This window comes from Cygnus olor, chromosome 8 (assembly GCF_009769625.2).
Source record: "Cygnus olor isolate bCygOlo1 chromosome 8, bCygOlo1.pri.v2, whole genome shotgun sequence".
In the NCBI taxonomy this organism is placed as follows: Eukaryota; Metazoa; Chordata; class Aves; order Anseriformes; family Anatidae; genus Cygnus; species Cygnus olor.
In genome coordinates this window covers 16425962-16438876 of record NC_049176.1, presented here as the reverse complement: position 1 = coordinate 16438876, position 12915 = coordinate 16425962, and the positions used below count along the sequence as shown (strand labels likewise).

At 43.2% G+C, this 12915-nt stretch overlaps 1 protein-coding gene across 8 annotated transcripts in view; it reads left to right on the top strand.

Annotated features, from left to right (window-relative positions):
• The window catches only part of LRRC8D (leucine rich repeat containing 8 VRAC subunit D), a 48571-nt gene that overhangs the window by 19801 nt on the left and 15855 nt on the right, over positions 1-12915 (top strand). For 2 of the 8 annotated variants that reach the window (XM_040565549.1, XM_040565550.1), the window contains exon 3: positions 8799-8844. The exons of 5 other annotated variants lie outside the window; for them this stretch is intronic. In XM_040565549.1, coding sequence (XP_040421483.1) covers positions 8841-8844 — 4 coding nt within the window. In that variant the 5' untranslated portion in view covers positions 8799-8840. Of the gene's footprint in view, positions 1-2108; positions 2350-8798; positions 8845-12915 lie in introns of those variants that run through there. One more of the 8 variants, XM_040565544.1, reaches the window with a different exon arrangement.

The window sequence follows — 12915 nt, the reverse complement described above, 5'->3', positions numbered from 1 at the left end:
GAAGTGTTCCTAGGAGGTTATGGCACCTTGAAGGAGTCAAATATTCCCATTATTTTGGGTGCAAATATGAAGGTTTATTATACTTGTTTCTTAACCTTTTTGGGTTGCACTGGCATACTAGGTGCTTCCTGAATAGCCATAATCCCCTTTTCAGTGTTCGTGTGCTCCTGCATACGATTTAATTTGCTTTTCCACAACAAGCACATGTCAGTCAAGGCCTTGTATTTCAACAGGTTTGTGTTTCAGCTGGGGGTCTAACAGTAAACCCGAGTGCCATGGTGCCTTTATGCATTTATGCTGGGTTAGTGGTAAAACTGGGGAACTCTGCAGGCTGCGGTGTGACCCTGACAGGATGACTCAAAATTGGCCCTTTGAATTCAGTTAAATTAGCTTAAATAATCTCACCTGAGTTCTTCATCTGCAGTGGGCCTAAAACAAGGGGTCGATCAAAACCAATTCATGAAAGGTGCAGCAGTTTCAGCATCCTTTTGATATCCTGTAAGATGTAAATTGATGTGCTCTGAGTGCTTCTGCCTGGGGCAAATCTTTGATATGAGGCACATCGTGTGACTCTGATCCTTGAAGAGGTAATAAACTGAGTTTTGTCTTTTTATTAATTAAAATCATGCTATGCCCTGTGCTGGGCATTTTTGATATTGAATATTGAACGTGTTTTGTGCATAGTGAATATAACCAAAGGTGTTTGTTTGCTAACAATGTACAAAAAAAAACCAAACACTCTGATCTTTTTTCACTTTTACTTTATTATAACCGTAAATGGTAAATGAAAATTTGTAATATTTTTAATTTGGGCTGTCACTATAATTCATAATTTTCACCTGAACTGCTTCACATTTCCAGTTCAACGGAGTGTCCCCCTTTGTAATTAAATTGTCAGTTCTGTCTAGGCTATAGCCTTCTCACCATGCACCTCTTATAAGGAGACGGCCGTCAGATATTTGGCACTGAGATGGAGCTACAACCTTCTGGTGCTGGTATTTATGACCGTGCATCTTGTCAGATACACAGGGTGCAGCAACTGAACCTTGCACTTCTCAAGGCCTGAATCTGTAAAGAGTTGTCTGAATCTTCCAATGTGCAGACTGAGATACACTTTCGCCTGCTTTAACCATGAACTTTAATTTACCTTAGTCAGAAGTTTAATTTAGTTGCAGTGCCGTGTGAATTCTTCACAATGTGTATTATGTTTGGTACGGAATTACCATGAGTAGGGTTTTTAGAGTGAAAAAGGAGAGTACAGGACTGCTCTGCAAGCGTAGCGTTGGAGTTAAACTCCAGTTTTGTCAAAGGAATCGTTTTGCCTTGGTAATAAAACAACCACTCATTGCCTTGACGCAAAATATGAAAGGGGAAGGCTTTTTTAATTTGTGTTAAACATGTTGAAGGTGGGAAATGTGAAGAAGATGAAGAAATCTTAGCTGTAAGGAGGGGTACTCGATTTTGTGTGTGAAACTAGACCTTGAATGCTTGTTTTCCTCTCGCACAGCCTCCTTGGTAAGTGCCACGTGCCAGGCTGAGTGGGTGTTCGGCTGCCGGGCAGCAGAGGACAGAAAGCAGTTTGCTTTACAGGGGTGCTGGGGAGAACTGGATGACTTCCTGGCTTCATGGAGATAAAACTTGCTCTGGCAGCAGTACGGGCAGTGAAATTTGACAAGAAGTGGGAGGGGAGAAGGATGTGTGCAACAGGGCAATTTTTGCATTGTGGAAGGAAGAATCGAGGCCTGGAATTTATATAGCCTGACATTCATGAGCATGTGAAGTAAGCCACAGAAGTTGGTGGGTGCTGGGCCATAACGGATTCGCTCCAGTTTGTCGAGTCGGTGTGGATAAGAGGAAAGCAAGGAATTGCAGGGCTCTGTTGTAAGCTCAGAGGCGACAAATGGTGTGACTGCTCTGGTCACGAGGAGAGGTCGCGAGGCACCCCGGGCTGCTCTGGCTGCTGTTTGAGGCTGGCGCAGTGTTCGGCTCACAGCTCCAGAGCCGTTTCCCTGGATCCCTGCCGTTGGAAGCCTCCGAACGCAGAGAAGGCCCTGAGCAGGCCTAGTTGCAGTTACATTCGTTTTTCCTGTGGGATCAGCTCGGAACCCGTGGGAGGATGAGATAGGGGTCAGAGATGACCTGTGTTTCCTCCAGACCTCAATATTTCCTACTCGCAGACTTGTGTGTGGGGAGAGATGTGTGGTTTGAGCAAGAGAGCTGCAAGGGCATTGCATGGCAAAAGGGGATGGATCTGGCAGCTGAAATTTGCCCAGAGAAGCAGGTCCCACCAGGGTAGCTTGCCTGGTACGCGTGGTCCAGAGAGTGTAAAGCAAGAGTTAACATTACACGGTAATTGGCGAGGCAATGCTTTTTTGCTTTAAATTTTGGTAACTTTTGTAACAGTGCATCCATCTTCTTCTAATTACTTCACTTCTGAATGAGTGCTAAGGTATGTGGGGGGCTTGTTTTTAATTATGAACTGCAAATAGTTCCCATAGGTTTTCAGGCCTGGCTCCAAAAACATTACCTGTCATGTGATGTTGCATCAACTAGGAAATCCCCAGACAGTAAGCCTGCTTGGATTTTCTAACACTTGCCTTTCTTCTGTTCTTGTCACACTTCTTCCAGTTATAGTGGTGAGAAACCTCCTTTGAAGATCATTCAGACTGACTCTTCTTGTGTGTCTTGGTTAGGGGGGTAACTAAGCCTGTGAAACATGACTCTATCCATGAAAAATAATTTTCTAAAATATTTCTTCAGCTTTTCTAATAGAATCATTTTTCACTTGTACATTTGCATTTATAGTAGTTGGATTCTAGTTAATAAATACAGTGCTCTATGAAAATAATTGGTTGTTAGGATTGGATTGGTACCTACAGTGCCCTTGCTGCAGCTTTTGCTGGCTAGCTGTGACTTTGCTTGTGTGCACAGCAGAGTTGTTTACATGCCTGGAATATGCTAGAGGCAAGGAGAAAGGAACGGCTTTAATGCGATGCAGCTAGATGCTCTGTGGGGGAGGCCTCAGAGTTGTTCATAACAAGATCAAATGTTGATCAATGTTTTGGGAAGAATAAGGTTACTGTTCATGAGAAATGGAAGAACAGTATATTACGTGCTTTCCAGCCATCTTTAAAACCGGGTATTTGTGATGTTGCCTAGGAAAATGTCCCTCTCCTGCTGTTGTTTTGAACTCCGAGGCGAAGCATCTATCCAAACCGCTCCAGTGTGGCCCCAGCTGCATCTCAGGGCTGCCTTCGGTGAGGAAACGATCAGTCGCCAGCTTCTTTCAGCTTCCCCATGAAAAGCCTGGTGATAGTGTTGTTGAGGTGCTGCTGGAACATTGTGGCTACTATTGAATTTGTTTTAAAGGCAGCTGTGGGGATTTACAGTCTCTGTAGAATAAGAAAATAGCTATTCTGACATTGAGCTGTGAACGTAAGAAAATGGCTTATCCCATATTACAAGGTGTAAAAGCTGAGAGAGGACAGAGGGAACAGCTCAAGAGGAATGGGGAAGAAAACAGCTGAAAACCTCCTCCTCTCCCTCCAGAGCTATTTTTTGTCAGTGACAAAACTGTGGGATGAGCAAAGCTGATTTGTATCTGCAGCAGGTCGTGGCTGGGATCTGAAAATGTATCCCCAGGAAAAAACAGAGCAGGCTGAGCTGCGGGGGCGGGAGCGCACGAAGCCACGTCTGCTGGCTCTGAACCTGGAGTTCCTGTTCGGTCTACTGCTTGTTGTCTTCCAGGTGATGCCTAAAATCCCACAACAAGGGCCCTCAGTCGCTGCTGTGCTGTGTTAGGCTGCACACAGCATTGGCAGGCTGGGGTTTCAGCAGGGCAGGTTTGTGAAAGAGAAGCTGGGGGATGCAGCTCGCAGGGAATGGGAGGGAGGGAGTGGAGAAATCTTGGCAGGCTGCATCAGAATAAGAGGCTTTAAACTAAGGCTAGGTGCCTGTCAGAAATCCTTATTTAAAGCAAACCTGGCGAATACACAGTCATGAATTTATTTACCAGAATTCAAGCTTTTATGGTTGTGTGGTTTCTTGCGTTCTTAGATGTGTTCGGTGTTGAAGCAGCATCGTGATGCACTGTGGTGTCTGGGCCTGTCTCCTGAGGGGAATATTTTGAACAGTTAGTCCCGAGTAAATCCCGTGTGTGGTTCTGGAGCTAAGGGCTTGTCTTCACATGCTGTTGAGAAATGATTCGAGTCAGCCTAAGGTGTGAATTTCAAGTGGATTGCTTTACATCTCTGAGGAAGAATAATGGAGAGTTAGTCTGATTCTGGAAAAGAGTGTCTGGAGAGGGTCCCAAGCAGTTTAACCAATCCATTTTTTAAATTTGTATGGTTTTTCTCTCAAGTAATCTGAAATGCCTTATGCAGACAGAGCCTCAAAGTGGATTATGTTATATAGGAAGTCTGGTCGTAAGGATTTTGAAAGGTTTATGTGGATGCAGAAGTATTACTAGTCAGGAATAGCACTTGCATTTTAAAATCACTCTGTACTTTTCATCTGAATTTAATATTCAAGCAACCCAGCTAACCTTAAACAGGAATTATGAGAGGAATGTGGACTGACTTCAGTGTGCAATAGACTTTTGAAGCATTGTTATGGCCTCTTAAAACTATAATTAACTCTGTGATCACTGAAAGTTTCAGTAGAAACTTTTAGGTCTCATTGAATCTTTCATAGTCAATGGAATGCACTTTTTTGGTGGGTGAAGTCCGTTTGCTGGTTTCTTGTGAGAATTTTCTAAGCTGATGGGGAAGAAGATGGAGGAAGTTGGAGGAGTACAAGCCCTCTCTGTAGGTCTTGGACTTGCAGCCCAAACTGAGATTCTTCCCATCCCATAGAAAGATTTTTAGATATGTGTACAAAGCAGAGAACTTCAGCAAAATCTGTGTAGTAAAAAAAGGGCTGAAAGTTTTAGGAGCTGAGGCTTTTGGTGACCTGCATGATAATGTTTACCTCCAAGCCTGAGAGCAGGGAACAGAGGAGTCCAGCCCAGGGAGTGTACACTTCACAGCCTGAACTGTCTGAGCAGAGTGATGCTTTCAAATACTTGCTGCCTAATTTAGGGGTAATTTGTTGCAGAAGGTATGGGCAGGGCTCTCCGTTTTGCTTTTTGATGTACATTTACAGTCCATTTTCCCCTCCTTCGCTTTCCCTCTCATTCTGGTGCTTTAATAGGAAGAGTGAATGCCTAAAGTACAGTATGTATTTTTTCTTAGTCAGTTTTGGTTGTGCAAAGTAAGTTGCAGCATCTGTGCGGCAAGTACCTAGGTTATTTCCTTTTCAGCTACTGAATGTAGACTCTTGCTAAACATCATAATGAATTTCTGCTCTAACTAAATGCATGTAAGTAGGTGCTTGTAGGTGCCATGTGGGACTCTTGACTGTATGGAGAAGTCCATGTGTGCTGAAGTGCAGAATTACATCTGTAGGCTGGTGCCAATGTGCTTCTAGAACGCTTAACTGTTCATGGTGTATGAATCGTGAACATGTTTATTTAAATCAAGTTATGCTTGAGATTGGAAGGTTCTCAATATTTTTCCTACTGGTGTGGCAATTACAAAACCAAATGTTGTGGTTTTCTTGGTGAATACGTTGTTTTGTTGCCCTGGGAAAGACTTGATCCTAGAGGCTAAGGATTGATTCTGTACTAAGGCTTAATCCACCGCATGTGCAAATCCAGGTGGAGGGCGGATGCTTCTCCCTTGGGCAGATGAGGAGTGTTGTATGTACATGCAGAGTGCGTGTGCTTTGCATTGCCTTTTTTCTCTGATGAGACTGCATATAGGTCTGAGGCCAGTTCCTTTTGCCTTGCCTCATTCATCCAAAAAGCAGCAGATGGCTGGTACCATGCACAGGCTTTTAACCTGGCTGAGAGTCAGGCTGATGAGGAAGAGCCTGAATGTGTCCTTTGTCCAGTTTTGGTTGACTCATCAAATTAATGGCTTGGTGAATGCCTTACCTTTAAAGTCAAAGAATAGGAGAAACAAATACAGATTTTTTTTTCCCAAAAATGTTTTTTGTAGATGTCCCAAGTGGCTAATCAGCAAACATACAGGTTTGCCTCCCGTAGCGCACTCTTGTCGGTTTTGTTTTGTTGACTCTGGCCCAGTTATGTAAAGGATGGGTAAACAGAAAGCAATCCCAAGGAAATACATACTTGATGCCTCAAAAGACCATATTTGTCATCATGGAGAGCTTAGTGAATGTTGTTGTAGGAAGAAGAGTGTGAATTGGAAATGGTGATCTCTAAGAATATTTCAAGTAGCCAAAACATTGAAATTCTGGTTTAAAGAGGGGAGGGGGAAAAAAAAAAAAAGAAAAGACAACAACCAGGCTAACAGCCCTCTGGCTTCGGGACACATCTAGACATTTCAAAGCAAAATACAGCAATTTAGGGGACAACAAATACATGAGAATTAATGCATATTAGAAGTAAGGAAATAAGTTAGGGAATTAACTACACATATATTTTATATTTTAAGCGTTAGGAAACAAATAATCCAAGTTATTAGATGAAGATAATGAAATAGGTCATGCAAGAAAAGTAGAAATATTAATACTTTCCTGTATTTGAGAACGTGCAGAATTTGATACTGTGCCATTCTAACAGAAGATGATGAATTTCTTTAAATCTTTATTAATTAAGGATTTAATAATTTCTAGGGGTAGACATATGCAAACTAGCAGAGTTGTAACTCAGTTGTTAAAAAGAGCTTGCTGTGAAAAGTCTGCAGGCCTGCAGACAACAATTTTTAATAACTGTTGGCATAGAGGGTTGTAGAATTAACAGTGCCAGAGAAGGGAAGGGTGGGTGACTGTTTTAGCCCTATTCCAGATAGGGTGGCATTTTTCCTCAAGATACTGGAAAAGTTAATGCTATATTCAATCGATAAAGACATTAGACAGACTAATGTCAGTGTGTGTCAGGTCATGAGAAATGCATCTTAGCAAACGCGGTGACATGCTGGAAACCAAGTTTGACTTGGGAGAGGGATCTGCATGAGATGCAATGAAGCTATGCCTGCCAAAGGCAGCTGTGCAGCTGCAGGGGGGCAGTCCTGCCTTGCAGATGCTGCCGCTCCCTTGCTCCTTCCATCTGCTACCTGCGGTCCCTCCCTGCCTCCAGCGGAGGCAGCCAGGTAGGACTCTGGCGTACCCTTTTGGGACTCCTGTCCGCACACGTTGGTGCTATGTGGTATTGCAAAAGCACCTGAATTAAGAACTGAGTAACTGACGTTTACAAGTTAGTCACTGGCAGTGAATCATTATCAACTGTGAATGCTTCTAGACATCTGCTTTAAGGCTTGAGGTGAGGCCAGATTCTGTTGAACATTTTCATCGGGTATCTGGAGACAGGGTCAGAATCTGAGGCGCAGTCGGCAGGCAGCGTCGTGCTAGGCAGCGCGGTAAGTGAGGGCACGGCACTGCGTACCGAACAGTCTGGGGATTCCTGTGAGCTGTATCAATCAAAAGTGTGTTTTAAATTAGTCAGATGCAAGACCACGGGGCCTGCAGATGTCGTGCTGCAGCCCCGTGACCGAACAGGAACCCAGGGAGAAAGGTCCTTAGGGGTGCGGTGAGTAAATAAGACACGACCGCTCTTCCTTCTGCAGGGCGGTGCGTGAGCAAGTAGGAGCAACGCGGACAGGAGGTGAGAGCGGTGCTGGAGTGGTGTACGGTACGGCTCTGGGGCTGGGGGCAGCCTGGTGGGAAAGGGAGCGAGCTCAGAAAAGAGGCAGAGGAGATATTTGAAGGCTGGGTGGTCTTCAGCTTCTACAAGGAGAGCCTGCAGAGCTCCTTCTGCTGCTGGGTCAGCCGTTTCTTGATTGGTAAATGGGGCAATTTGATAACCGGAGGCAAGCACCTTCTGAGGGAGAGCACAGCGCGCTGGATGCTAAAAGGCTAACAGAGACAGGCATAACACAGAGCTCACAGCTGATGGCTGGGAACTGAAATTGGGCAATTAGAAATAAGGCATGCATTTGTAATGGTGAGAGAGAGTAAGCACTGGAACAAATAAATGACGAAGGGAAATGGTGGATTCTATCCAAAATGTTCCCAGGGCTTGAAAGCTTCTCTGGAAGTGTTACGTTAGGCAAACAAAGGTCTGGCTTATAGTTAGGTACAGTCCTCTGGGCTAAATACAGCAATAATAGCGTATAGTGGTCTGCGTTGTCCCCCGGCATCAGTAATTCATAGAGAGAACTATGCAAACCTGAACTAATGTTCCTCGTATGCTGAAACAATTGGGCACCAGCTGGACTCGCTGATAGAAAGTATGTAATGCATGTATGTATTTATACATGTGGAGCATATACAGGGATGGTGCCTCCTGGCCGGAGTGGTACTTCCTCTTAAGTATTCTGAGAGCTACAGAAGATGTTGCAGTCCACAAGTGATTGTGAAGAGTTTCTTAACCATGGGATTCAGCGTCTCAGATACTCTTCAGCTGGAAACTGATGGACTCAGATCTGGAAACATTTCTACTTTGTTTATGCTAGGTAGTAATTCCTGTCTGCAGGGTGGATTGGCTTGTGTGCAGCACTGCTCGGACTCTGCTCTCCTGTGCCTGAAACTGGTGGTCTTGGCACATAACCAGTTTGGGTATTTTTGTGCTGCTCTTCTCTTGCCGAGGTAGTAGGTCAGATCTTTCTGCTCCTCTTGTTGAAGATGCATCTGAAGAAGTGACAGGGACAAGTAGAATGGATGGAGTAAGTGCAATGGGACACTCTCCAGTAATGAGTTTATAAGCAACATGTTTTTTTGTTTTTGTTTTTTTATAGTGGACGGTTAACCTCTGGAACTCTCTGCCACATGATATCATTATGGGTAAGAGTTAATACGATTCTAGGAAGGATTAGAGATCTCAGGGAATTTAACTATTTACATTAATGTGAATCTATAAAATCCCTTGTTCTAAGGTCTAAAAACATTTTGTAGCAATGGGGTCTAATGTAGTGGGCTGTTTATTCTATAACTGTTTACTAGGAAATGCATTTTGCTGTAGCATCTGTTTCTAGCTACTTTTGACAACAGGAACTGGTGATTCAGAGGTCTGTTTCTAAATTTAATATGAGAAGGAGCGTAGCACTAGCTGAAGGAACACCGAGGGTGTGTGTATCAAGGGGAGGTGGTGATAAAGGCGGAACGCACCCTGCATGCTAAAATGTGTCATTGTGCCTCTTGATTGCAGGGCACAGATGCTGATACACAAACCGAGGATACATGCGTCAGAGTAACAAACTGGTTTTGAGCATTCAGCTTTTCAGGGATCATGCTTGTACAGTGTCACTCCATTGTATTTAAAGGAATTGACCTGCAGAGAAAATGCAAGGCCTTTATTTTGGGGATTGATGTCTTTATAAGTGGACAGAGGAAAGGGAGTGAAGCAAGGAGATTTAAGATGTGGAAGGAAGAAGGCCTGGCTGTGTTTTTTCGATAAGCAAAAGTCTCCAGTTTCCTTTATTAACTACCTCCTGATGTGTGTGTTGGAGAAAGCTTCTATCTGCTCTTACATTGAGTTTCAAGTGTTTCTAGTTTCATTACTCTATTTTTCCCCCTCCATTTTTTTCCCCTTCCCAAAGATATGTGCAAGCACACACATGCACAACCATAACTTTACGACACATGCATCTGGTAGCTCCTAATAGACAGAAATCCTTGACAGGCAGGTACGAGTACAGGCTGCAGGCAGTTAGGCAGGAGCAGCTCAGCCAGCCTTGTTGGCCCCTCAGTATGCTCCTGAGGTATCACTTGGACGACAGAAAGCTCCTCTGTGTTTGTTGCTGTTTGTGTCCACACTGAAACACATGTACGCGCTCAAAGAAACCCAGTCCGTTCCTGGTCATCTTTTGTGACCCATGTATTTGCACTCTCCAAGAGTCTGTGTGGAAAAGAATCTGCTGATTTGCAGAGAGTTTTAAGCAAAACAGAGGGTTTTAACAAAAGTTTTAAAACTGGAGCAAACGTAGGAGATCAAGCTCTTTAACTTCTCTGTCCTCCCAAGTACAAATGGTTATCCTGTGGTCGTTCCATTCCTGGTCCAAAGGTGGGACCAATGAGTGGACTTCCTTTGATCTGTGCTAGGATAAAATTAACAGCTTAGTGATACCTCCCTGGGCTGACTGTCTACCTTGATGCAGTACTATGGCAAAGCATTCAAGTAGGGATACTGGAACTTTAAATAGCGGAAAATACAGTGTTAAAGTCATAGATGCTACGAATTAGCTCTGAAGAGCTGCACCAAGACACAGGATAAGCATGATAATTTGTGGCTCTTGTATGAAGGCAGTTTCTCCCTGCATGCAGTAACTCCAACACAAATTCTTTGTTGTAGAAAACACTAAATATTTGGGAATGTTGAGCCTGAAACGCAGATGATATACTGCAGCAGAAGACTCCCATGGGATTTTTTTACGAGACGGATTTTATTTGTTAAATGAGTTTTCAGTAGTTGTTCAGTACACGCTATTGTATTGCTTGCGTGATGTCTTACAGTGACACTGGTCTGATCTGGACTGTGATGACTGTGTAAATTGCATCACTTACTAACTGTGGAAAGATGGCTTGATCGGTAAGAGACATCTGTGTATGTGTGCATTTATAAAGTAATCGTAAATCATAAATTAAAGACGTTCAGTTAATGCCACATAGAAGCTGCATTCACAGCTCTTGGTGTTCTTGTCTGCCCACAGGAGTTCCAGGAGTAAAAACTGATCGCAGAGGAAACTGAAGCTGCTTTTGTACTTTGTTTGAGGGGGAGGAGTAATAAAATAAGTTATGTAGTCTAAGACATCTTGAAAATTTGGACCTTTAAGTGGTCTTTGGGCTTTTACCAAGGAACGTGCTTTGGTGTTTTGGTTTTGTGTATTAGAATACACTAGAGATCCCTTGGCTGTAATTTATAGCAGCAAAGTACAGTTATTTCTCTATATTTTGGCCATATTGGTTTGTAACATATGGTTGTGGTAATTCATAGTTGTATACCCGGTGGTTTTCAGTGACTTAAATTACTAAGAAGAAATAGTTTGGCCTGTGGTGATCGGTGGGATGGTGTTCTGGCTGGCAGGGGGACCTTGTCTGGGAGCTGGAGGATCGGACCTGTGGCCTGTTTGGCTCTGACAGTGACAGCCGCCTCAGAGGAGGCCAGCACAAAGCTCCAGCAGCTGGCTGCAGCAACGTGACCCGGAGATTCTCAATTTCCATCAATTGTCCCTGGCTGACCTTTGCCTTCGGTGTAGAGCTCCTAACTGTAAAGCTTATATGCAAGTCTAACGCTGAAAGTTTGAACTTTACATGTTAAGCTGCTTATGCTTTTGCTCACTGCAAAGATACTGTCATTGTAATTCGGTGTTACACAGTGAGGGGGTAGAAGAGTTTTTATTCACATCTCTGTTCAAATTGCAGCTATTCACAAGCAGCAACTCAGAAGAAAAGTTATTTTATATAACTGGCTAATTTCAAGCGTGCCATTACACAATTTTTTGGTTAACGGAAGGCAGTGAAGATTCCTTAATAAAATGACTCACGGTCACGTTGTTACTCATATTCTTATAACTAAGATCCTGTAGTCTAAGTCTTTTGGCCTTTACCTCCATGAGTGTTCTGACTTTTGTTGGGGGGGTTGTTTTTGTTTTAAAGCCACTTCATGATTACTCATTTCATTTGTTTCTTGTACTTATGCAGCCAGTTGTATCTTCCCCCTTTAGTGTTGGAAGTACAGCTTTTTTACAGTCCATTCTCTCCTAACTTGACAGAACAAGTATCAGTGACTACGACCAGCTTCAGCAAGTAAGTCTCTGCAGAGGGCTAAGAAGTGTTATTATCAGATTAAGTGCAAGTAGAAACCTCCACTGTGCTCCTTACTTGGGATGCACGGCAGTAGCCTGTGAGGCCCTTGTGCTGCTGAAGAACATACACGGTGTCTTATAGCTAGATAAAGGATCCTGGTGTGGTTGGAGTGAGTGAGCCACTGTCTTAGGCTTACATTTGAACCATGGGAAACATACAGATCTGAGGAAGAGTGCTGATAACAGAAGAGAAAAAGTGTATTTGTGAAAATTACACATATGTTGAAATAGCAGATTTTTCTGCTATTTTATATCTTGCGATTATATCTTTGCTAAATCACTTTTTGAAACAGAATCACATGATAAGGAATAATTGCAACACACTGCTAATACTTTTAAATTCTTTTTGGATGTCTTTAATTTATGACTCTTCCTGTGGTCAAAATGTTGCTAATATAGCAGATAAAAAGAGCTTTATTCTTGTTTCAAGCCCATGGCATAGACTTGAAGGTTTTTCCTTTTACAACTGGTCAAGCTTGAAACTATTGCCTTCCTGAAACACTCAGCTGTGTTATGCAGTATGAAATCTGATGCAATTCAACTGAATTTTGGGGCTGTAATCTTTTTGAGACAGGGTACTTTGATTACACAACATATGATGCAGGAAGGCCTTAATACAGAATAGGAAGTAGAATCTTTTGTGCAATATAAGTAAGTGCTAGCAGAGTCTAGGTGTTTGTCCAAAAGTTGCAATTTTTTTTGTTTGACTAGCAAGGAACTCTGACCAAGACCCAGTGCTGAGTGCTATGCAAGGGGCTGAATGAGGAGCACAGAGCATACAGTGCAAGCATTGTGAAAGATGGTGGCATCTGATGCATAGTGTGATCAGACAGAGAGGACGCCCCTAATGAGTCAGGAGCAGGATTGTCATAATGGTCTGTCATTTAAAAAAAAAAAAAAAATAGAAATTAACCCAAGGATAGTTCTGCTGCTCATATCAGAGCAAGCAGCACAACAAGCCATTAGCCCTATTTTGGGACAAGACTGCAAGTTCCCATCAAGCCTAAAGAAAGATGCTTGTCCGACTGCCTGTCTGACAGCTGTCATACTG